This window comes from Ranitomeya imitator, chromosome 5, assembly GCF_032444005.1.
Source record: "Ranitomeya imitator isolate aRanImi1 chromosome 5, aRanImi1.pri, whole genome shotgun sequence".
NCBI lineage: Eukaryota > Metazoa > Chordata > Amphibia > Anura > Dendrobatidae > Ranitomeya > Ranitomeya imitator.
Genome location: NC_091286.1, coordinates 309,195,598 through 309,219,122, shown reverse-complemented (window position 1 = coordinate 309,219,122; position 23,525 = coordinate 309,195,598). Strand labels below are relative to the sequence as shown.

General features: G+C 44.2%; 1 protein-coding gene across 1 annotated transcript in view; it reads right to left on the bottom strand.

Annotated features, from left to right (window-relative positions):
• ASCC3 (activating signal cointegrator 1 complex subunit 3) overlaps positions 1-23,525 on the bottom strand; it is an 887,461-nt gene that overhangs the window by 77,019 nt on the left and 786,917 nt on the right. Inside the window, exon 35 of the mRNA XM_069726311.1 lies at positions 22,747-22,881. Coding sequence (XP_069582412.1) covers positions 22,747-22,881 — 135 coding nt within the window. The remainder of the gene's footprint in view (positions 1-22,746; positions 22,882-23,525) is intronic.

Genomic DNA, 23,525 nt, shown 5'->3' with positions numbered 1-23,525 from the left:
GGAAAAGCAAGTCCAACACTGGAACATTGACAGGAAGCCAGGATCAAAGCATTTGTAGATTGTGAGCCTTCGCGGGCAGGGTCCTCATTCCTCCTGTACCAGTTATGACTTGTATTGTTTAAGATTATTGTACTTGTTTTCATTATGTATACCCCTCCTCACATGTAAAGCGCCATGGAACAAATGGCGCTATAACAATAAATAATAATAATAATAATAATTAGGTGGAGTTAAGTAGAGAAGCACCCAACGACCTCACCAGATCACCTGAGGGAGGAAACTCAGAAGCCGCAGTACCACTTCCCTCCACCAACAGAAGCTCACAGAGAGAATCAGCCGAAGTACCACTTGTGACCACAGGAGGGAGCTCTGCCACAGAATTCACAACAGTTCATATCCCCATGTGTGGTGAGTATCTCATGTCGGAGCCCCACCTTAGCAACTGTACGGTATATACTCTTTGGCACCATCGCTCTCATTCTTTAAGTCCCCCTTGTTCACATCTGGCAGCTGTCAATTTGCCTCCAACACTTTTCCTTTCACTTTTCCCCATTATGTAGATAGGGGAAACATAGTTTGGTGAATTGGAAAGCGCGGAGTTAAAATTTCACCTCACAACATAGCCTATGACGCTCTCAGGGTCCAGACGTGTGACTGTGCAAAATTATGTGGCTGTAGCTGCGACGCCTCCAACACTTTTCATTTCACTTTTTCCCCATTATGTAGATAGAGGCAAAATTGTTTGGTGAATTGGAAAGCGCGGGGTTAAAATTTCACCTCACAACGTAGCCTATGACGCTCTCAGGGTCCAGACGTGTGACTGTGCAAAATTTTGTTTCTGTAGCTGCGACGCCTCCAACACTTTTCCTTTCACTTTTTTCCCCATTGTGTAGATAGGGGCAAAATTGTTTGGTGAATTGGAAAGCGCGGGGTTAAAATTTCACCTCACAACGTAGCCTATGACGCTCTCAGGGTCCAGACGTGTGACTGTGCAAAATTTTGTTTCTGTAGCTGCGACGCCTCCAACACTTTTCCTTTCACTTTTTTCCCCATTATGTAGATAGGGGCAAAATTGTTTGGTGAATTGGAACGTGTGGGGTTAAAATTTCGCCTCACAACATAGCCTATGACGCTCTCAGGGTCCAGACGTGTGACTGTGCAAAATTTTGTGGCTGTAGCTGCGACGGTGCAGATGCCAATCCCGGACATACACACACACACACATAGACACACACATACACACATTCAGCTTTATATATTAGATATCCCTCCTCACATGTAAAGCGCCATGGAATAAATGGCGCTATAATAATAAATAATAATAATAATAATATTCCTGCGGTAAAGAGTTAGCGACTTCAAGCAGTAGCAACGCAGTGACTAAGAGGATGGCAGGGAATGACACAATACTCAATAAAGGCAGTGTAACTCAAAAATAATTTCACTAACATATAACATTACCAAACGAAATTGCATTTTCTTAGCTTATTAGGTCCCTTTAAACCCAAATACACAAACATTGTCTGCTTTTAGCAAAGATAGGTTAGGCCACATACTGCGCGAGTTACATAGCAGAGCCTATATGTCTGTTGTATTCCCCCATCCTCCACGGAGGACCCTTTAAAGTGTGTTAAATAAAAGGGTGCTATTCTACCAGCAGTGTGAACACAGCCTAAGAATGTTAGAACTGCTTTATAAGATTAGTCTTATTTGCTTATGAAGCCTCAGTGAGCACACAGACATAACCTAGTCAATATTTAGATTTTAGCAAATCACGGCATATTGTTCACGGCCGAACTTTAAAGAAACCCCCCTTTATTGTCCTGCTCCTGTGACTGTGCTGTATTTACTAACCCTGCTCAAAGCCAACATGACGTGAAGGCAAAATGAATACAAATGACTCCGACTTCCACTGGACTTTATTATCATTACAGCTTTTGTGAAAACAACACTTGATAACCAGTGTGAAACTCAGGTCAGGGGCAGTCAAACAGGTCAGTGATCACTTACAAATTCTGAAGGGCATAGGTTTCCCCAATTCACCTTTTTACTTAAATCACCATGGCAAACACAGTGGATGGCATTCTTGGCCATCAAGGGTCAAGAGCTCAGGGACCTTTGCCACTGTCTGCAGAGTAATAAGAGGTCACTCGCTGCTACCAACACTCTGTGTGCAATTTCAATTATGATTAATGGGCCTTACAATTTACTCTATAATGCTTGAAAATACACAAAATTAATCTAGGAAGAGCTCAACAAGTGGAAACCAAATCAGCTCTCATAATGACCAGAGATTCACTACAGAGGTTATAGGCCTCATTCAGATGTCCCTTTTATGTGTATATGTGTAATCCATGTTTTCCACAGATACCACGCGTACCTTTGACAGTCTACGGGCCATTCACATGTCTGTGATTTTTCATGGACTGAGTGGTCACTGCAAAATTGTAGAGACAAGTCCGTTTTTGATCTGAGAGTTGGATCAGAATGGACAATGCAAGTGTATAGGTCTGTGAAAAAATCGGACATTACTAATAGAATCATAGAATGTTAGGGTTGGAAGGGACCTCAGGGGTCATCATGTCCAAACCCCTGCTCAATCCAGCAGAGGATTCGCTAAACCAGCCTCTGTTTGAAGACTTCCATTGAAGGAGAACTCATCAGACGACTTCTGAGTACAGTTCGATTTTCACGGTCTGTCAGTTCACGGTCTCCTCATAGGTGAGAAAAACAGACGTCTGAATGAGGCCTAACTCACCATCCACCGGTCCAGCACAGAATGTACGCCACTTCTCCCTATGTCAGTAATTGTGTGTCAGGGTTGATGTTACGTCCACACCGCTGCGGTCAATAACTGAGCTCAGTGGCTCTGGCATCTTGTGCTGACAACTCAGGCAGAGCCACCGAGCTCGGTTATTGTATCAAGAGCAAAGAGAAAGGCCCTGCTACACAAAAAGGGATCGCCAGAAGGAAATAATCAAAATAATTTTTATTAGTTATTATTAAACTTAATTATTTCTTATGACGAGCCACACTTCATTGGCGACACACATTGGGCGTTGCGCCCTGTCCTTGTACTGGACCTTTTTTGGACTAGGGTTGGGATCTTACACCACTGGCATCTCTGCTCTTTATGGGTAGGTATCTAGGCCTCTTTTCAGGGCTCTATTGCACTAGCAGCACTGTACAATTTGTGCATTATGCACTCTTTACTCAAACCTCTTTCTTCATTATGGGCAACAAAACTTTATCATTGCTTTTGTTCTATTCACATCTCGATGCCCTCTTGTGCTACTTGTGTCTGTCTATGAGGTTCTGCAGGAGGCCTTTTTGGCTATCAGCCATGGGGAAATGCTACAATTCAGACTGATACAATACTGTGCTTGGTGATTTATTGTTTCTATTATATATGAACTTCCTATTGATATAATATACATTTTGACTGTCTGGGTCTTGAATTACAATTGAGTTTAACTCTGTTCAACACTATTAGTTCAGTATATTTCATATGTCTATAGTTTGTAAGCTTACGAGCAGGGCCCTCACTCCTCTTGGTATCTATTTTGAACTGTGATTTCTGTTATGCTGTAATGTCCATTGTCTGTACAAATCCCCTCTATAATTTGTAAAGCGCTGCGGAATATGTTGGCGCTATATAAGTAAAATTATTATTATAAGTCCGATGTGACAGGGCCCATCCCTCTCATTGGGTGGGTCTGTGTTCAGTCAAATGGGTGACATTTAAGTGTTTTCAATTGTTGTTGTTAGTCTGATACTGATTCTTTTGAATATTTTATTCTGGTGATCCTTTTTGTGCAGCCCGACCTTTCTCTTCGTTCTTGCTATATTCTAATTACATGCTATATACAGCGGAGCCCTCAGTTTTCTCTTTGAGCTCAGATATTGGCTGCAGCGCTGGCAATATGACTCCACTAATAGACACCGGCATCAGCAGGAGAGTCTCAGCGCTGGACCGGAAGGGAAAAATGTTTTTCTTATTTTAAACCAACTGCAGTCGGGGATTAGAGAAAAATGCTTTAATTCTTTGTATCTGGAATATGATTAACAATTACAAAAGTATTCTACAATATAAGTTATAAAATAATTTAATTAGCATATGCTTATTTTTCTAATATCTTTGTGAATTTCTTACAGGCATTTTTAGGCCTCATACAGAATTTTAGAGCATAGCTGACAGCACCCCAAAATGTGCAGCAACAATCCATGGCAAATGATTACATAGAACGGCAGCATATAAAGGCTTTATAATGCCATATTAAGGGCCCTTACAGCCTCCATATGTAGTCATACAGGCCGCCTTACCGCCTCCATATGTAGACATACAGGCTGCCTTACCGCCTCCATATGTAGTCATACAGGCCGCCTTACAGCCTCCATATGTAGTCATACAGGCCGCCTTACAGCCTCCATATGTAGTCATACAGGCCGCCTTACCGCCTCCATATGTAGTCATACAGGCTGCCTTACCGCCTCCATATGTAGTCATACAGGCCGCCTTACCACCTCCATATGTAGTCATACAGGCCGCCTTACCGCCTCCATATGCAGTCATACAGGCCGCCTTACCGCCTCCATATGTAGTCATACAGGCTGCCTTACCGCCTCCATATGTAGTTATACAGGCCACCTTACCACCTCCATATGCAGTCATACAGGCCGCCTTACCGCCTCCATATGCAGTCATACAGGCCGTCTTACCGCCTCCATATGTAGTCATACAGACCGCCTTACCACCTACATATGCAGTCATACAGGCCGCCTTACAGCCTCCATATGCAGTCATACAGGCCACCTTACAGCCTCCATATGCAGTCATACAGGCCGCCTTACCGCCTCCGTATGCAGTCATACAGGCCGTCTTACCGCCTCCATATTTAGTCATACAGGCCGCCTTACAGCCTCCATATGCAGTCATACAGGCCGCCTTACAGCCTCCATATGTAGTCATACAGGCCGCCTTACCGCCTCCATATGTAGTCATACAGGCCGCCTTACCGCCTCCATATGCAGTCATACAGGCCGCCTTACAGCCTCCATATGCAGTCATACAGGCCGCCTTACAGCCTCCATATGCAGTCATACAGGCCACCTTACAGCCTCCATATGTAGTTATACAGGCCGCCTTACCGCCTCCATATGCAGTCATACAGGCCGCCTTACAGCCTCCATATGCAGTCATACAGGCCGCCTTACAGCCTCCATATGTAGTCATACAGGCCGCCTTACCGCCTCCATATGTAGTCATACAGGCCGCCTTACTGCCTCCATATGCAGTCATACAGGCGGCCTTACCACCTCCATAAGCAGTCATACAGGCCGCCTTACAGCCTCCATATGTAGTCATACAGGCCGCCTTACCGCCTCCATATGTAGTCATACAGGCCGCCTTACCGCCTCCATATGTAGTCATACAGGCCGCCTTACAGCCTTCATATGAATTCATACAGGCCGCCTTACCGCCTCCATATGCAGTCATACAGGCCGCCTTACCGCCTCCATATGAAGTCATACAGTACGCCTTACCGCCTCCATATGCAGTCATACAGGCCGCCTTACCGCCTCCATATGCAGTCATACAGGCCGCCTTACCGCCTCCATATGAAGTCATACAGGCCGCCTTACCGCCTCCATATGCTGTCATACAGGCCGCCTTACAGCCTCCATATGCAGTCATACAGGCCGCCTTACAGCCTCCCATATGTAGTCATACAGACCGCCTTACCACCTACATATGCAGTCATACAGGCCGCCTTACAGCCTCCATATGCAGTCATACAGGCTGCCTTACCGCCTCCATATGTAGTCATACAGGCCGCCTTACCGCCTCCATATGCAGTCATACAGGCCACCTTACAGCCTCCATATGCAGTCATACAGGCTGCCTTAGGCTAAACTCCTACAGTGAAATATTGACGCTATGTGTTTTCATTGAGCAAAAATCACAACATCAGCAACGTGGATGGGATTTATAGTAATCTGATGACCACTGTGCTTTTTACCACATTTTGGAAATGAAAAGTTAATTTTTCCAGCGGGTACACTTTGTTTTATATGTGGAATTTTTCCCCATAGAATTGTATTAGAAGTCAAAAATCTGCAAGTAAAAACGCAGATTACGGTATTTTAAATGCATTTCTATTGCACTAACACATCTTTAATCTGAACTTAAAGGATTTTAGAAATCAATTAATCTTCAAGTTGCTTAACAGTTCACAATAACAACAAGTTTGACCAGGGGTGCCCAAACTTTTACATACCACTAAATAAAGCACTCAAAAATGCAAGACTACTAAATTAAGAAATACAGTGGGGAAAATAAGTATATGATACACCGCAGATGTTGACAGTTTTCCCAAGTACAGAGAATGGAGAAGTCTGTAATTTTATTGTGGGTACACTTCAACTGTCAGAGACAAAATCTTAAAAAAAAATTCAGAAAATCACATTGTATGATTTTTACATAAGGATGATTCTTTCTCAGAATCATCCTTACCCCACAAGGCTAGATCTTGCATGGAACCCCAGTCGGACAAAAAATGGCAGTCATCTTGTGTTCCCTCCATTTTCTAACAATTTTGCCAACAGTTATTTGTTGTGAATTCTGTGGCTGAATTCACTCCTGTGGTCACAAGTGGTACTGCAGCTTCTGAGCTTCCTCCCTCAGGTGTTCTGGTGAGCTCGTTGGCTGCTTTGTTATTTAACTCCGCCTGATTCTGTCTTCCTTGCTCCTTGTCAATGTTCCAGTGTTGGATCTGAGCTTCTGGATCTTTCCTGTGGCCTGCTGCTCTGCTTAGATAAGTGTTTTTTTGCTTTTGTTGCTACTTTTTCTGTCCAGCTTGTCTATTCGTTTTGCTGGAAGCTCTGAGACGCAAAGGGTGTACCGCCGTGCCGTTAGTTCGGCACGGTGGGTCTTTTTGCCCCCTTTGCGTGGTTTTTTGCTTTAGGGTTTTTTGTAGACTGCAAAGTTCTCTTTGCTATCCTCGCTCTATCTAGAATATCGGGCCTCACTTTGCTGAATCTATTTCATCCCTACGTTTGTCTTTTCTTCTTGCTAACAGTCATTATATGTGGGGGGCTGCCTTTTCCTTTGGGGTATTTCTCTGAGGCAAGTCAGGCTTGTTTTTCTATCTTCAGGCTAGTCAGCTCCTCAGGCTGTGCCAAGTTGCATAGGTAGTGTCAGGCGCAATCCACAGCTGCCTTTAGCTGTGCTTAGGATAGGTTCAGGTATTGCGGTCTACAGAGATTCCACGTCTCAGAGCTCGTTCTATTGTTTTTGGGTTATTGTCAGATCACTGCATGTGCTCTGACTGCTGGCACACTGTGTCACTGGATTGCCTACATAACAGTACAAGGAGCCAACCTAATGATTCTCAATAGAGGGAAAAAAGAAGTTCTGACATCATTTTTTTTTCTCAGCTCTGTGTTCAGTCTTTTTTTTCCCCTAGACATTTGGGTGTTTCAGGACACAGGTGTGGACATGGATATTCAGGGTCTGTGCTCTTCAATGGATAATCTCGTTACAAATGTACAAAGGATTCAAGATACTATTGATCAGAAATCTATGTTAGAACCAAGAATTCCTATTCCTGATTTGTTTTTTGGTGATAGAACTAAGTTTCTTAATTTCAAAAATAATTGTAAGCTATTTCTGGCCTTGAAACCTCATTCTTCTGGTAATCCTATTCAACAGGTTTTGATTATTATTTCTTTTTTGCGCGGCGACCCTCAGGACTGGGCATTTTCTCTTGCGCCAGGAGACCCTGCATTGAGTAATGTCAATGCGTTTTTCCTGGCGCTCGGATTACTTTACGATGAGCCTAATTCAGTGGATCAGGCTGAGAAAAATTTGCTGGCTTTGTGCCAGGGTCAGGATGATATAGAAGTATATTGTCAGAAATTTAGGAAGTGGTCAGTACTCACTCTGTGGAATGAATCTGCGCTGGCAGCTTTGTTCAGAAAGGGTCTCTCTGAGGCTCTTAAGGATGTCATGGTGGGTTTTCCTATGCCTGCTGGTTTGAATGAGTCTATGTCTTTGGCCATTCAGATCGGTCGACGCTTGCGCGAGCGTAAATCTGTGCACCATTTGGCGGTATTGTCTAAGATTAAACCTGAGCCTATGCAGTGCGATAGGACTATGACCAGAGTTGAACGGCAAGAACACAGACGTCTGAATGGTCTGTGTTTCTACTGTGGTGATTCCACTCATGCTATTTCTGATTGTCCTAAGCGCACTAAGCGGTTCGATAGGTCTGCCGTCATTGGTACTGTACAATCCAAATTCCTTCTGTCCATTACCTTGATATGCTCTTTGTCATCATATTCTGTCATGGCGTTTGTGGATTCAGGCGCTGCCCTGAATCTGATGGATTTGGATTATGCTAAACGTTGTGGGTTTTTCTTGGAGCCTTTGCGGTGTCCTATTCCGTTGAGAGGAATTGATGCTACACCTTTGGCCAAGAATAAACCTCAGTACTGGACCCAGCTGACCATGTGCATGGCTCCTGCACATCAGGAAGTTATTCGCTTTCTGGTGCTACATAATCTGCATGATGTGGTCGTGTTGGGGTTGCCATGGCTGCAGACCCATAATCCAGTATTGGATTGGAACTCTATGTCGGTGTCCAGCTGGGGTTGTCAGGGGGTACATGGTGATGTTCCATTTTTGTCTATTTCGTCATCCACTCCTTCTGAGGTCCCAGAGTTCTTGTCTGATTATCAGGATGTATTTGAAGAGCCCAAGTCCGATGCCCTACCTCCGCATAGGGATTGTGATTGTGCTATCAATTTGATTCCTGGTAGTAAATTCCCTAAAGGTCGATTATTTAATTTATCCGTGCCTGAACACGCCGCTGTGCGCAGTTATGTGAAGGAATCCCTGGAGAAGGGACATATTTGCCCATCGTCATCACCACTGGGAGCAGGGTTCTTTTTTGTAGCCAAGAAGGATGGTTCGCTGAGACCGTGTATTGATTACCGCCTTCTTAATAAGATCACTGTTAAATTTCAGTATCCCTTGCCATTGTTATCTGACTTGTTTGCTCGGATTAAGGGGGCTAGTTGGTTCACTAAGATAGATCTTCGTGGTGCGTATAATCTGGTGAGAATCAGGCAAGGAGATGAATGGAAAACTGCATTTAATACGCCCGAGGGTCATTTTGAGTATCTAGTGATGCCGTTCAGACTTGCCAATGCTCCATCTGTGTTTCAGTCTTTTATGCATGACATCTTCCGTGAGTATCTGGATAAATTCCTGATTGTTTACTTGGATGACATTTTGATCTTCTCAGATGATTGGGACTCTCATGTGAAGCAGGTCAGAATGGTTTTCCAGGTCCTGCGTGCTAATTCTTTGTTTGTGAAGGGATCAAAGTGTCTCTTCGGTGTGCAGAATGTTTCATTTTTGGGGTTCATCTTTTCCCCTTCTACTATCGAGATGGATCCCGTTAAGGTCCAAGCCATCCAGGATTGGACTCAGCCGACATCTCTGAAAAGTCTGCAAAAATTCCTGGGCTTTGCTAATTTTTATCGTCGCTTCATCTGTAATTTTTCTAGCATTGCCAAACCATTGACCGATTTGACCAAGAAGGGTGCTGATTTGGTTAATTGGTCTTCTGCTGCTGTAGAAGCTTTTCAGGAGTTGAAGCATCGTTTTTGTTCTGCCCCTGTGTTGTGTCAACCAGATGTTTCTCTTCCGTTCCAGGTCGAGGTTGATGCTTCTGAGATTGGAGCAGGGGCGGTTTTGTCACAGAGAGGTTCTGGTTGCTCAGTGTTGAAACCATGTGCTTTCTTTTCCAGGAAGTTTTCGGCTGCTGAGCGTAATTATGATGTGGGCAACCGAGAGTTGCTGGCCATGAAGTGGGCATTCGAGGAATGGCGTCATTGGCTTGAAGGAGCTAAGCATCGCGTGGTGGTATTGACTGATCATAAGAACCTTACTTATCTCGAGTCTGCCAAGCGCTTGAATCCTAGACAGGCCCGTTGGTCGTTATTTTTTGCCCGCTTCGATTTTGTGATTTCGTACCTTCCGGGCTCTAAAAATGTGAAGGCGGATGCTCTGTCTAGGAGTTTTGTGCCCGACTCTCCGGGTTCATCTGAGCCGGCGAGTATCCTCAAGGAAGGAGTCATTGTGTCTGCCATCTCCCCTGATTTGCGGCGAGTGTTGCAAAAATTTCAGGCGAATAAACCTGATCGTTGTCCGGCGGAGAAACTGTTCGTCCCTGATAGGTGGACTAGTAAAGTTATCTCTGAACTTCATTGTTCGGTGTTGGCTGGTCATCCAGGAATCTTTGGTACCAGAGAGTTAGTGGCTAGATCCTTTTGGTGGCCCTCTCTGTCGCGGGATGTGCGTACTTTTGTGCAGTCCTGTGGGATTTGTGCTCGGGCTAAGCCCTGCTGTTCTCGTGCCAGTGGGTTGCTTTTGCCCTTGCCGGTCCCAAAGAGGCCTTGGACACATATTTCGATGGATTTCATTTCTGACCTTATCGTTTCTCAAAAGATGTCAGTCATTTGGGTGGTCTGTGATCGCTTTTCTAAAATGGTCCATCTGGTGCCCTTGGTTAAATTGCCTTCCTCCTCTGATTTGGTGCCTTTGTTCTTCCAGCATGTGGTTCGTTTGCATGGCATTCCTGAGAATATTGTTTCTGACAGAGGTTCCCAGTTTGTTTCAAGGTTTTGGCGAGCCTTTTGTGGTAGGATGGACATTGACCTATCTTTTTCCTCGGCTTTCCATCCCCAGACTAATGGCCAGACCGAACGAACCAATCAGACCTTGGAAACATATCTGAGATGTTTTGTTTCTGCAGACCAGGATGATTGGGTGTTCTTTTTGCCGGTGGCTGAGTTCGCCCTTAATAATCGGGCCAGCTCGGCTACCTTGGTCTCTCCATTTTTCTGCAATTCTGGGTTCCATCCTCGTTTCTCTTCAGGACAGGTTGAGTCTTCGGACTGTCCTGGTGTGGATTCTGTGGTGGACAGGTTGCAGCAGATCTGGACTCAGGTAGTGGACAATTTGACCTTGTCCCAGGAGAAGGCTCAACTTTTCGCTAATCGCAGACGCCGTGTGGGTCCCCGACTCCGTGTTGGGGATCTGGTTTGGTTATCTTCTCGTCATATTCCTATGAAGGTTTCCTCTCCTAAATTTAAACCTCGTTTTTTTGGTCCGTATAGGATTTCTGAGATTCTCAATCCTGTGTCTTTTCGTCTGATCCTCCCAGACTCCTTTTCCATACATAATGTATTCCATAGGTCGTTGTTGCGGAGATACGTGGCACCTATGGTTCCATCTGTTGAGCCTCCTGCCCCGGTTTTGGTGGAGGGGGAATTGGAGTATATTGTGGAGAAAATTTTGGATTCTCGTGTTTCTAGACGGAAACTCCAGTATCTGGTTAAATGGAATGGTTATGCTCAGGAAGATAATTCCTGGGTTTTTGCCTCTGATGTCCATGCTCCAGATCTTGTTCGTGCCTTTCATGTGGCTCATCCTGGTCGGCCTGGGGGCTCTGGTGAGGGTTCGGTGACCCCTCCTCAAGGGGGAGGTACTGTTGTGAATTCTGTGGCTGAATTCACTCCTGTGGTCACAAGTGGTACTGCAGCTTCTGAGCTTCCTCCCTCAGGTGTTCTGGTGAGCTCGTTGGCTGCTTTGTTATTTAACTCCGCCTGATTCTGTCTTCCTTGCTCCTTGTCAATGTTCCAGTGTTGGATCTGAGCTTCTGGATCTTTCCTGTGGCCTGCTGCTCTGCTTAGATAAGTGTTTTTTTGCTTTTGTTGCTACTTTTTCTGTCCAGCTTGTCTATTCGTTTTGCTGGAAGCTCTGAGACGCAAAGGGTGTACCGCCGTGCCGTTAGTTCGGCACGGTGGGTCTTTTTGCCCCCTTTGCGTGGTTTTTTGCTTTAGGGTTTTTTGTAGACTGCAAAGTTCTCTTTGCTATCCTCGCTCTATCTAGAATATCGGGCCTCACTTTGCTGAATCTATTTCATCCCTACGTTTGTCTTTTCTTCTTGCTAACAGTCATTATATGTGGGGGGCTGCCTTTTCCTTTGGGGTATTTCTCTGAGGCAAGTCAGGCTTGTTTTTCTATCTTCAGGCTAGTCAGCTCCTCAGGCTGTGCCGAGTTGCATAGGTAGTGTCAGGCGCAATCCACAGCTGCCTTTAGTTGTGCTTAGGATAGGTTCAGGTATTGCGGTCTACAGAGATTCCACGTCTCAGAGCTCGTTCTATTGTTTTTGGGTTATTGTCAGATCACTGCATGTGCTCTGACTGCTGGCACACTGTGTCACTGGATTGCTTACATAACAGTTATTGCCTTTTCATCAAGCTGATTGCCTAATGTCCTGTAGCCCAGCCCAACCTTGTGGAGGTCTACAATTTTGTCCCTCGTGTCCTTAGACAGCTCTTTTGGTTTAGGCCATGGTGGAGAGGTTGGAGTGTGATTAAGTGTGTGGACAGGTGTCTTTTACACATGTAATGAGTTAAAACAAGTGCAATTAATACAGGTAATGAGTGCAGAGGAGGAGGGCTTCTTAAAGAACAACTACCAGGTTTGTGAGAGTCAGAATTCTTGCTGGTTGGTAGGTGATCTAATTAAATTATTTAAAAATCATACAATGTGATATTCTGTTTATTTTTAGATTCTGTCTCCTACAGTTGAATTGTACCTACAATAAAAATGACAGACCTCTCCAGTCTTTGTAGGTGGGAAAAGTCGGCAGTGTATCAAATACTTATTTTCCCCACGGTATATGTTTCCTATTAAAGACGTGTGTATATTTATAACATTTATGGACTGTATGTCAGAGGGGTGAATAAACTTCATTTGGCCTATGTGTAAACTTTCAAAGACTTTTTCTTGCAGCAAGATTTTGGTGCCAGATGTTTTCCAAGACCCCATTTGGATTTTAGCTACTTAGATTTGCAATCATGTTTTTATACATGGTAGTGAGCTTCTGTTTCCTCTGGAATCGGAAAATTAACTAGCTTTGTAGCATCTTCCTTGATCTGCCACCCGTGCCCCGAGGATTACCGACTCCACCTGAGCTTGTTTTACAAGCATAACAGAAAAAATTAATCTCTGCTGGCAGCGCTCCCACTGGGACCCTAATGAATAATGATATCCCTCTCTAGCTGCCCTCTCAGTCCGACAGAACAGCCACTCTAACCTAGAAATGTAGGGGCTGCTGAAACCAATCCAGCTGTGGATTAGCAGTCCGTCAAGCATCCATCTGCTCTTCATGACAGGATACAAAAGGCAGGCTCACATAGAACCCATGACATCAGAAAACATGGAGCATGGTCATGAAACCGTACATCAGACTCATACAACACGTAGATATAAAATCGGGTTCTGACTAGTTGGGATTGTGCCATCTATAAACGAGCCAAAAAGGTAATAATATAGTCATTGTGACATGACATTTGCCACCTTTCCTGCCGATGTGACTGTTTCCATATGTAAATAAGAGCTTGCACTGTTTGCAGAATATTGCATAGACTATATCACATATGCCTGTGCCAGTCATCAAGGTACATAAGCCAAAGTACGGTAGAGGTTTGGAGGGGTATGCGGCAATTCTGCGGCCTGTTTGCACCTTAGCGGCACTACAGTGGTGGAAGAATGCTCAATTCGAGGCGTCAGTAATCCAACGCAAATCTGAAAACATTTTTGACGCTCTATGAATCTGACCCGAATGTACGTGATTGAAGGAAATGAGATTGTGTGAATGATGACAAGCTCTGTGCAGCGCTGGGGAATATGTTGGTGCCATAAAAGCAATGGAAATAAATGACATACTTGGGTGGTCACCGTGCTCAGGGGATATTTAAGCTTTAGATAACACATGACAGGGACAATCTCTGCATACTCTGCACCACGACACGCGGGTGAAGCTCGGCTAAGGGAAAAACGCTGACTTATTTTATTTTCGCAGCAGGGTTTCTATACTACAAAATGATATGAGAAAATGTATTGTCTTATTTCATGGATACAACATACACAGTGAGCTTGTACATAGTTCCCTATATCATTTTCAGAATTTTCAGCAATATGTCAATTTTTTACTAGTCACACCAAAAGGTAAACCCTGCGTTTTCTGCCTTCCACAGAATAACGGTGTAAATGGCCTCCGATTAGCAACATGCTGCCGTTTGGCTTCTACAGGTCGCTCTGGCTTCAGAACAATCTACAATAGATAGCCAAGTACACATAGGCTACCATTGTTCTCGGCAGCGCAGGTCCTATTTACACAATACAATGTGCTGCCGAAAAAGATGATCTGTTACGCAGCAAAAAAAGATCATTTCACCCAATGAAGGAGCATCTTGCTAGTTCATCGGGTTATCAGTATCCGGTTGACTGCACAATTATGGTGAAACAAGTGTTCCTAGGGATGCATGACTACAATAGTCTTGCGATGTAAATGGCCCATAATTGTATACAGCAGTGGGTTCTAGGGGTGTTTAACACAGTACAAGTGTAACAACTCTGCTGGCATCACGGCATGGCCTCTCATCTCTCACACTATCTTACCCACTGCTCCAAGTCATGATGTGGTTTCTGTTTCTTGCCAGCTCCATATTCTGTGCCTCTGCTCTCTGAATGCTTCCTGGCTGTGTGCATAGGGGGGGCGGTGCCTGAACTCTCTGGTTATTATAGGAATCAGATGCACCTGTCTAATCTGTTCCTGACCAATTACCAAGAGGCCTCTAGTATTTAGTGCAGCTCCACCCAGTGGACTGGGCCTGTGCAATGTGTATACTCAGTTAGTGTTTAGCTTCTGAGTTGCCAGGCCTTGCTCTGTGTTCCTCCATCTCTGGAGGCTCTACTCTTAGCCTTGCCTTGTTCTTGTTGGTCTGCCCTCCAGGAGGCTGTATATCCTGGTGTCGGTGTCCTTGCTTTGCCTTGTTTAGGTTTGTCCACCCTCCAGGAGGCAGAATATCCTGGTCCCTGTGTCTATGTTCTTGTTCCTTGTATTGTTCCATTACCTTGTCTGAACTTAGTCTTATCTCGGCCTCCTTGTCTGTGGCTTCCTTCCCTGCTGTGTCTTTCCTTGTGTTCTCAGTCTGCTTATGCTCCGCACTCTTGCGGCTCTGCCTGCTCTGTACCCTTGTGGCTTTACCTCTGCTCCGCACTCCTGCGGTTCTGCTCTGTTCTACTCTGCTCCGCTCCTGTTGCTGCAGGAATCTCTTGCTGCAGCTCCTCTCCGCATTCCTTGTGGTTCTGCTCTGCTTAGCTTCTGCTGCTGCAGTAATCTCTTGCTGCAGCTCCTCTCCGCATTTCTTGCGGTTCTGCTCTGCTTTGCTGCTGCAGAAACCTCTTGCTGCAGCTCCTCTCCACATTCCTTGTGGTTCTGCCCTGCTTAGCTTCTGCTGCTGCAGTAATCTCTTGCTGCAGCTCCTCTTCGCTTTCCTCGCGGTTCTGCTCTGCTTTGCTGCTGCAGAAACCTCTTGCTGCAGCTCCTCTCCGCATTCCTTGCAGTTCCGCTCTGCTTAGCTTCTGCTGCTGCTCCATCTCCCGCTGCTCTACCATTGCTATCCGCAGCCTTGCGGTTCTCTTCCTGTGTGAACAGGTCTCAACCTGTTCCTTCACACTCCATTCCTTCCTGCTCATTTCCATACCTGCATCTCCTGTGTGAACAGGTCCCAACCTGTTCCCTCATGCTTTATTTCTTTCAGCTTTTCTCCTTACCTGCACCTCCTGTGTGAACAGGTCCCTACCTGTTCCTTCATACATCACACAAACCTGCCCTGTGTTTCTGCTGTACCTGCCTGCCCTGTGTCTCTGCCGTGCCTGCCAGCCCTGTATCTCTGCCGTGCCTGCCAGCCCTGTGTCTCTGCCGTGCCTGCCAGCCCTGTGTCTCTGCCGTGCCTGCCAGCCCTGTGTCTCTGTCGTTACTTCCAGTCCTGTGTCTCTGCCAGCTCTGTGTCTCAGCCATGCCAGCCTACTCATCTGAATCTCATCCGTGCTCATCTGTTAGTCCTGCCTGATGCCCGCACCAATGCTGGTGTTCCTGATTCCCAAGTGGGACCAGCTACCACAGCCTGACACTACCCTGGAGTAGCACCTGGCAGCTGCCTGCTGCACAAACCTGACCTCACCATCAGAGGCTCCAGTGAAGACCAAGGCAGCTGTCATAGTCACACCCCTTCCAAGGTAGTCTGGTTTGTGGCACAGTGGGGCCACAAACCCCCCGAGCTCACGCCCACCAGTCAGGGCGTGAGCGTGACAACAAGTTACACAGGGTTCTCTGGAATAATTGGGAGCTGTGGATTATTTCTATCCATAATGGCTTCTCCATATCTGGGTGCATACCATGGGGCACCCCAAGACTCACGCCATTAGGATTTAGTCTGTAGTGGTGATTGCCACAGAACTGAGGAGGGTAAGAATATGTCTGCATTTGGGGGTCAGGGTCTGAATTTATTTACACATTTAATCAGAGGTCTGAATAATTAATTTCATACTCTACACTAAATTATTTTAGACTGCTCAACTGTTTTTTAAGCTGGTTCTAAAATATTTAAAGAGAGCATAATGCTTTACTAACCGAACCGCCCCCGCTATTCTCCCAGCACTCTCTGGGTTCTATGCTGAGCACACTACTTCCTCGTCCATGTGATACCCAATGGTGCAATGACTGCTCAAAACAGAGATTGGCTGCAGCGGTCAGAGAGAGTGGAGGAAGCCCAGTGACAGGCTTATCTGGATGAGGAGCGGTAGTGGATCGGTAACATGAATATGACGTCGGTGATTTTAGAAGCTAGTGCATGTTTTTTTAAAAATATTTTTCAGTAGCGAAAAACCTACAATACTGGATTTAAAGGGGTTGTCCAGGCTTGGGACAATAGTCTGCAGTAATTCTTTTGGCTTCTCTCAGTTCACTTCCATCGAGAGAAGCTGAATGAATCTAGTCGACACGTGACTGCAACAATGGAAACTGAATACATGAAGACACGTGACCGCCAACTAACATGGGGAATTTCAAGTAATCGTCATAGCGAGCACATCACATGCTGTCACAATTCAGCAGTCTGCACTCGCATAGTGTGACCACATACTTTGGTCCCAAATCTGGACAACCCCATGAAATACATTTTGGGGTCTGGTGCTTGAATTAAATTGTGGTTGGGCTCTTAATCACCGTAACTCATAGCTTAGGCCAGACCCCTGATTTAATTCATGGGTTAGCCTTGGGGTCTGAATTAGTTTAGGGTTCTGGCATGAATATTTTTCTCCGTCTGCAGAATATGTTGGCACAATGTAAATAAAATGACTATTATATGCGCTGGGTCTAAGTTCAGGTAGAGATCTAGACTGAGAGGGATCTGAATTAATTTAGGGGTCTGGTAACTAAACAATTCTTCGGTCAGATCTGGGGTCTGAATTAATTCTGGGATCAAAATATATTTAGGGGTGAGTTTCTGAACTAAGACTGCAGCTAAGACAGTGGATAGAACAAACATGCATTTTTCTATGTATCAATACTGGCAATAAAGACATATTTCTCATATTTCTCTATTTTACGTTAAGAAAAGACCCACTCTCACTATTCTGAAAGAGAAATGTGGATGTATTGGATCAGAACTAGAAAGTGTTACACATCCTCCCATTAGAAGGGCAACCAGTTTTTCACTTTCCATTCTGGAATCCGCACACGTTTCCGAGTATAATGGGAATATTCAATATGTGTTGAACTAGCCAAGGGAGCAAAGCATGTAAAGCTGGAAAGGCAACAGCCAAGCTTTAAGGCATCTCATGTGCCCCCTAGTGGCTACTACAGGCTAGCACAGGCTTGACACATGCCAGCATGATCACATATTTACATCTGCGCCGCAGCTGGAATTGGCACTTTCTTTGGTGCTTTAAGATAACGCAGCACATTAACACGTAGATCTAAGGAAAAGCACAGATAAAATGTTGCCTTATCACAAAGACTTATGCCAGTGACACACAAAAATCTGGAGGGCATCGTAAAACTGCAAATAAAACCTTACGACTTAAATGTTACCATGCTCCAAAAAACTCATTTCTCTACATTTATGAATGCTTATCTAGCCAGTGAGATTTTATATTAGCACACCCGTGAAAAAGAAGACTGTTTTAAGCTAAAATTCTGAAATTATAGAATCCAAAAATTATACAAAAAAACCCCAACCAATGAGCTGTTCTCAACAACAGAATATAGACAGCGGAAGAGCTTAACAGCACAGCGCCATCAGCTGTTTAGTGGCCACTGCCAGGTACTGCGCATTCATTCCAATAGGCGCTCATCTGCAGTCCAGGCAGCAGCCACTAAACATTGTATAGAGATGATCTATTCAGCTTTGGATAAGGATACGCATCTAAGTATATAAGTGTACAAGTTATTCTCTGTTATTTTCCATTCATAACACATACCCACTATACAGGGAGATCCGTACACAGAAAGCGGATGAAGGCATGAAAAGAGCCACTGCAGGAGTGTGGGGAGGGTGCCGGCGGCTGGACTCACCAACTTAGGCCCTTACTCCTAGTGGAGCTGCTACCTGCAGCGCCCTCTGGTAACTGGAAACCAGTGGAAATTAAGATCTATATTTTTATCTGAACAGAGATAACCTGCATTAAACGATTAAGATTGTTATAGAAAAAAAATACTTGAAATGCTTTAAATCACATTATCATGTTAAATGTATTTTTAAAAATTGTTTTTTTAATATTATGATTTAAAAATAAAAAAATTATAAAAATGGAAATCTTTAAATTTTCATAATGGCCACTGAGGCTATTGTAGACTTATGCTTCCTGTTGTTTCCGGAAATTCACAAGTACATTAGCAGCAATATACTGTCTCAGGACCTATCTTTTCCATTGAAGCATCTTATGAGCGTGTGCAAAGTTCACCGTGAAGGGAGAAGAAGCAGGGGAGCTGAGAAATCACTTATGGTGAATGGTGGCTCCTGTGTTATCATATGTATATAGAGGTCTTACATGACACTCTAATCCAGCCTGGGATGATAATGAGACTTCTGAAGAGTTTTCTGTCACACAGCCAAACCAGATCTCCACTTTGCACTGATGAAGGGCAGTACCCCGAAACACAATGTCTGCAAACTGAGATTCTGGTTTGGCTTTTACCCTAAGTGACAAGGCTCGTTAAAGGGCTGACATTGACTTCTAGGATTGCTACTTCCATTAGGTGGCACTAGAGTTCTAGTCCTTTTCCTCTCTAAAGAGACAATTTGCATATTTCCCAGAGGAGCATTGCGGTTTTAAGTCTCCTCATTTTGGCATGCTTAACATGCCACTCTCCGCAAGGAAAAACGATATCCCTTGGATCCTGTACAGAACAGGAATTCTAAGCATAAAATAATCACAGCGGACAATGTAAAAATTGCGAAAAAAAAAACTACAGATTGTGATATGATATAAAAACAATGCTAAAAAATATTCAACAATAAATTTGATACATAAACATAATTTAAATAGTACATTATTTTCTGATGATACCTTCCTTTTAAGTGTTAGTATACCTATATGTACAACTAAAGGATTGATTCATCAAATAGTATGCACCAGAAATCTAGCTAAAAAAGAAAAAACGGTTTGAAATGTCACAATTTGTTTTGTGTAATGCATACTTGGAACAAAGCTTTTACAACTTTGGGTGTTTTTCCACCAGCTCTGCAATCTTTATTGAAAAGTGAGTGCAGCTTAGCGAGAGAGGAATGACTAGATAAATTCTTCATTTTTTGTGCCACAAAAGTTGAGTATATGATGACAGAAAGTTAGGTTATTAATGGTTGTCTGAGGAATGTTCTGCCATCCTAAATGCACCCAGCTAAGCTAATCATCAAAATCCGCTGCTGGCAGCTCCCTTTGCAATTTGCCGACTAATTACTTCCACATGTACTCGATGGTAGAGAAGTCCAGAGATACTGCAAGCCATGGAAGCACATTTAGGCCAAGCAACATGTGGCCAGGCATTTTGACATTCAGCATGGCTCTCACATTTGAGACTGAATATATTGAGATGTGTTCAATATGTTGTTTTCATAATTTTACGAGTTGCATACCATTAACATATCTAGCAGTGTCTACACAAACCATCACAAGGTGTTCGTATGACACTGGACTACAAGCCAGACATCCAGCTACAGGTGTTCTACTGAACTCACACCACTCCTCTCAAAGGATATTGTGGTGCAGAACAAGATGGCAATAGAGGCTAAAATGGAGGCTTATTCTCTTAAGGGAAAAGCCCCACTTTTGTCTTGGACGCAATAATAGCTGAAATTGTTCTGGAGACCACCTGAGCAACACTATGAAGAAACCGTCAGGAGGAAACATCACACAGATCGTAATCCTGGAATTATAATGTCAGGTGGAATCAACCAAAGTGACTTCAACACAACACCACCAGGCCGCATATGCTCATGCTACTGTGAGCAACTTGCGTGGCCTTAACGTGCTACCATGGCCTGGAGCTTCTCTAGACTTAAGGCCCCGTCACACTAGACGATATCGCTAGCGATCCGTGACGTTGCAGCGTCCTGGCTAGCGATATCGTCCAGTGTGACACGCAGCAGCGATCAGGCCCCTGCTGTGATGTCGCTGGTCGGGGAAGAAAGGCCAGAACTTTATTTCGTCGCTGGCTCTCCCGCTGACATCGCTGAATCGGCGTGTGACACCGATTCAGCGATGTCTTCGCTGGTAACCAGGGTAAACATCGGGTTACTAAGCGCAGGGCCGCGCTTAGTAACCCGATGTTTACCCTGGTTACCATTGTTAAAGTAAAAAAACAAACACTACATACTTACCTACCGCTGTCTGTCCCCGGCGCTGTGCTTCTCTGCTCTGGCTGTGAGCGCCGGGCAGCCGGAAAGCAGAGCGGTGACGTCACCGCTCTGCTTTCCGGCCGCTGTGCTCACAGCCAGACCAGAGAAGCAGAGCGCCGAGGACAGACAGCGGTAGGTAAGTATGTAGTGTTTGTTTTTTTTACTTTAACGATGGTAACCAGGGTAAACATCGGGTTACTAAGCGCGGCCCTGCGCTTAGTAACCCGATGTTTACCCTGGTTACCGGCATCGTTGGTCGCTGGAGAGCTGTCTGTGTGACAGCTCTCCAGCGACCAAACAGCGACGCTGCAGCGATCCGGATCGTTGTCGGTATCGCTGCAGCGTCGCTTAGCGTGACAGTACCTTTACTTCATTCGAGCACTTTAAGATGTCATTGGTGGGCAATTGTAAAGGGAGCGTCCCCAGTGGATCTGGCCAAAGTGCATTCAGCGTGGCAGAACGTTTCTCAGACAACCACTTATAACCTCAACGATAGCGTAAATGCATGTATTTCTGTGTGTGGCACTCACACCAAATACTGAACAAATGGAGATGTTTTAAAAATATTTTCATTTGTTTTATCATGTGTAAATCATTAATATGTTTATGCATCCAGTGACTTCCATTATTCTACAAATGTTTCTTCTTAGTAATTTCAATGTTGAGGAGTGTACTCAGCTTCTGAAGTAGATTTCAATGCTGTACTTTCTCATTCAAAAGAAGAGAAGCAGTGTTGTGTTAAATTAAAATTGGAGTGGAAGAGAATCGCATCAGATTATCATAGCAGGTTGCTTATATAGTGGATGAAAACATCACAACGTCACTGTGTTACATATATATATAATTATGGAACAGATAATACATATTCAGGATTATGCTGGTATTGGTATGTGTTTTCATCACTCTAGTGCTGGTGTGTTACATTATTAGCCGATTTCCCTTTGACATGTAAAGTAATTAGCACATTCACCCTATGCTGTGTTATTCCCTGTTGCCAAAACTGTTAAATGCCTCCGTAAGTGAAGAGAAAGCATTAGCACTGGACAGATGTAATGTTATGGGATGACAAAGGAGGTGTGGATCAATTGGCTTAATTAGAAAGCTCATTAACTTGCAAAAAAAAAGCTTCAAACTACTGTGGTTTTTCTTTTATGAATCTCAAGCCTTTAGAAACCGCCAATTTACACCTTTAATGGTGAGACTTGGAAAAGTAACTTAATTACCAATTATGTCTACTTTTCCATCAGCGCCAAAATGCATGATATTTTAGTGGGCACAGCTCTAATAGATCACAACCAGCAGGCAACACAATATTAAAGGCGATGGACCAAGTATTACAGCAGCGAAATAACTGTATATGTATAAACAGAGAAGACGGGATATGTACGTGTGCAACCCCATACATGTGGGTTTACTGGCCTTATATCAGTAAAATGGATTCATCTCAACAGGCACCTTTTCATACTTGCATAACCATATGGGATGTCATATGACGACCTCTTCAACAGGCAAAAAGAGCCAACTCACGATTAGGATTCAGCATAATACACTGCCTGCTAAAAATTATTCCTGGTCTAAAAAACCTCTTTGATGGTTGTGCCCCTGGTGAGTTGATGTTATTGCCAGGGGAAGACATGGCTGGGAAATAATTCATCTCCAGCAGTTGGTAATGCAGCCTTGTATTACGGACATGTACGCCGTTGGTTTACTAGACCGGCTCTTTGTTCCAGAACATAGACCCGAACTTTGAGGAACACATACCCGATTAAGACAGGGGATGCCATCCTTTAAGGAACAACAACTGCACAATATTGTTATAAATAATGAGCTAGGCACTATTAATGATAACATAATGGTCGCATAAAAGCATCATGAGGGATTATAATTTAACATAACACATTTGAACTCTTATTTACTTACTGTCAGAACTGATAACAAGTCTTCAACAGAACACTCTGGCTTCAGTCTGTCCTTAAACATCCGAACAGTTTGGTGTTTCAAATAATAATATGAAGCAATCTGTCCATAGGTTTGGGGCTCAATTGTACGATTGTCCTTTGAATAAAAAGAAAAAAAACCTCATTAACACACTTTGGAAACTTAATGATGGAGTTTTTGTCTTAAAGTGGATTTGCCACCAGATTTCACAATGCAAACTGCATATGTTATTAAAAAGATCTCTTAGGCCTGCTGAGACTTGAGTATTTACTTTCAAAAACCATGTCAGATTGGCTGTATCATCCTGATGCTAAAATGATAATTTTATCATCCAGTCCAGCTAAATAATAATCTCGAGTCCAAGTATCTTCAATCTCCCCTCACCCAGCCCAAATGTCAGCTGCAACTTGTACTGAGCAGCGTGAGACGTCAGCAACAGGAATGACACTGAGGAGCTGTCAACTTGTACTAAGCAGTGTGAGATGTCAGTAACAGGAGGGATACTGAGGAGCTGTCAGCTTGTACTAAGCTGTGAGAGATGTCAGTAACAGGAGGGACACTGAGGAGCTGTCAGCTTGTACTAAGCTGTGTGAGATGCCAGTAACAGGAGGGACACTGAGGAGCTGTCAGCTTGTACTAAGCTGTGAGAGATGTCAGTAACAGGAGGGACACTGAGGAGCTGTCAGCTTGTACTAAGCTGTGTGAGATGCCAGTAACAGGAGGGACACTGAGGAGCTGTCAGCTTGTACTAAGCTGTGTGA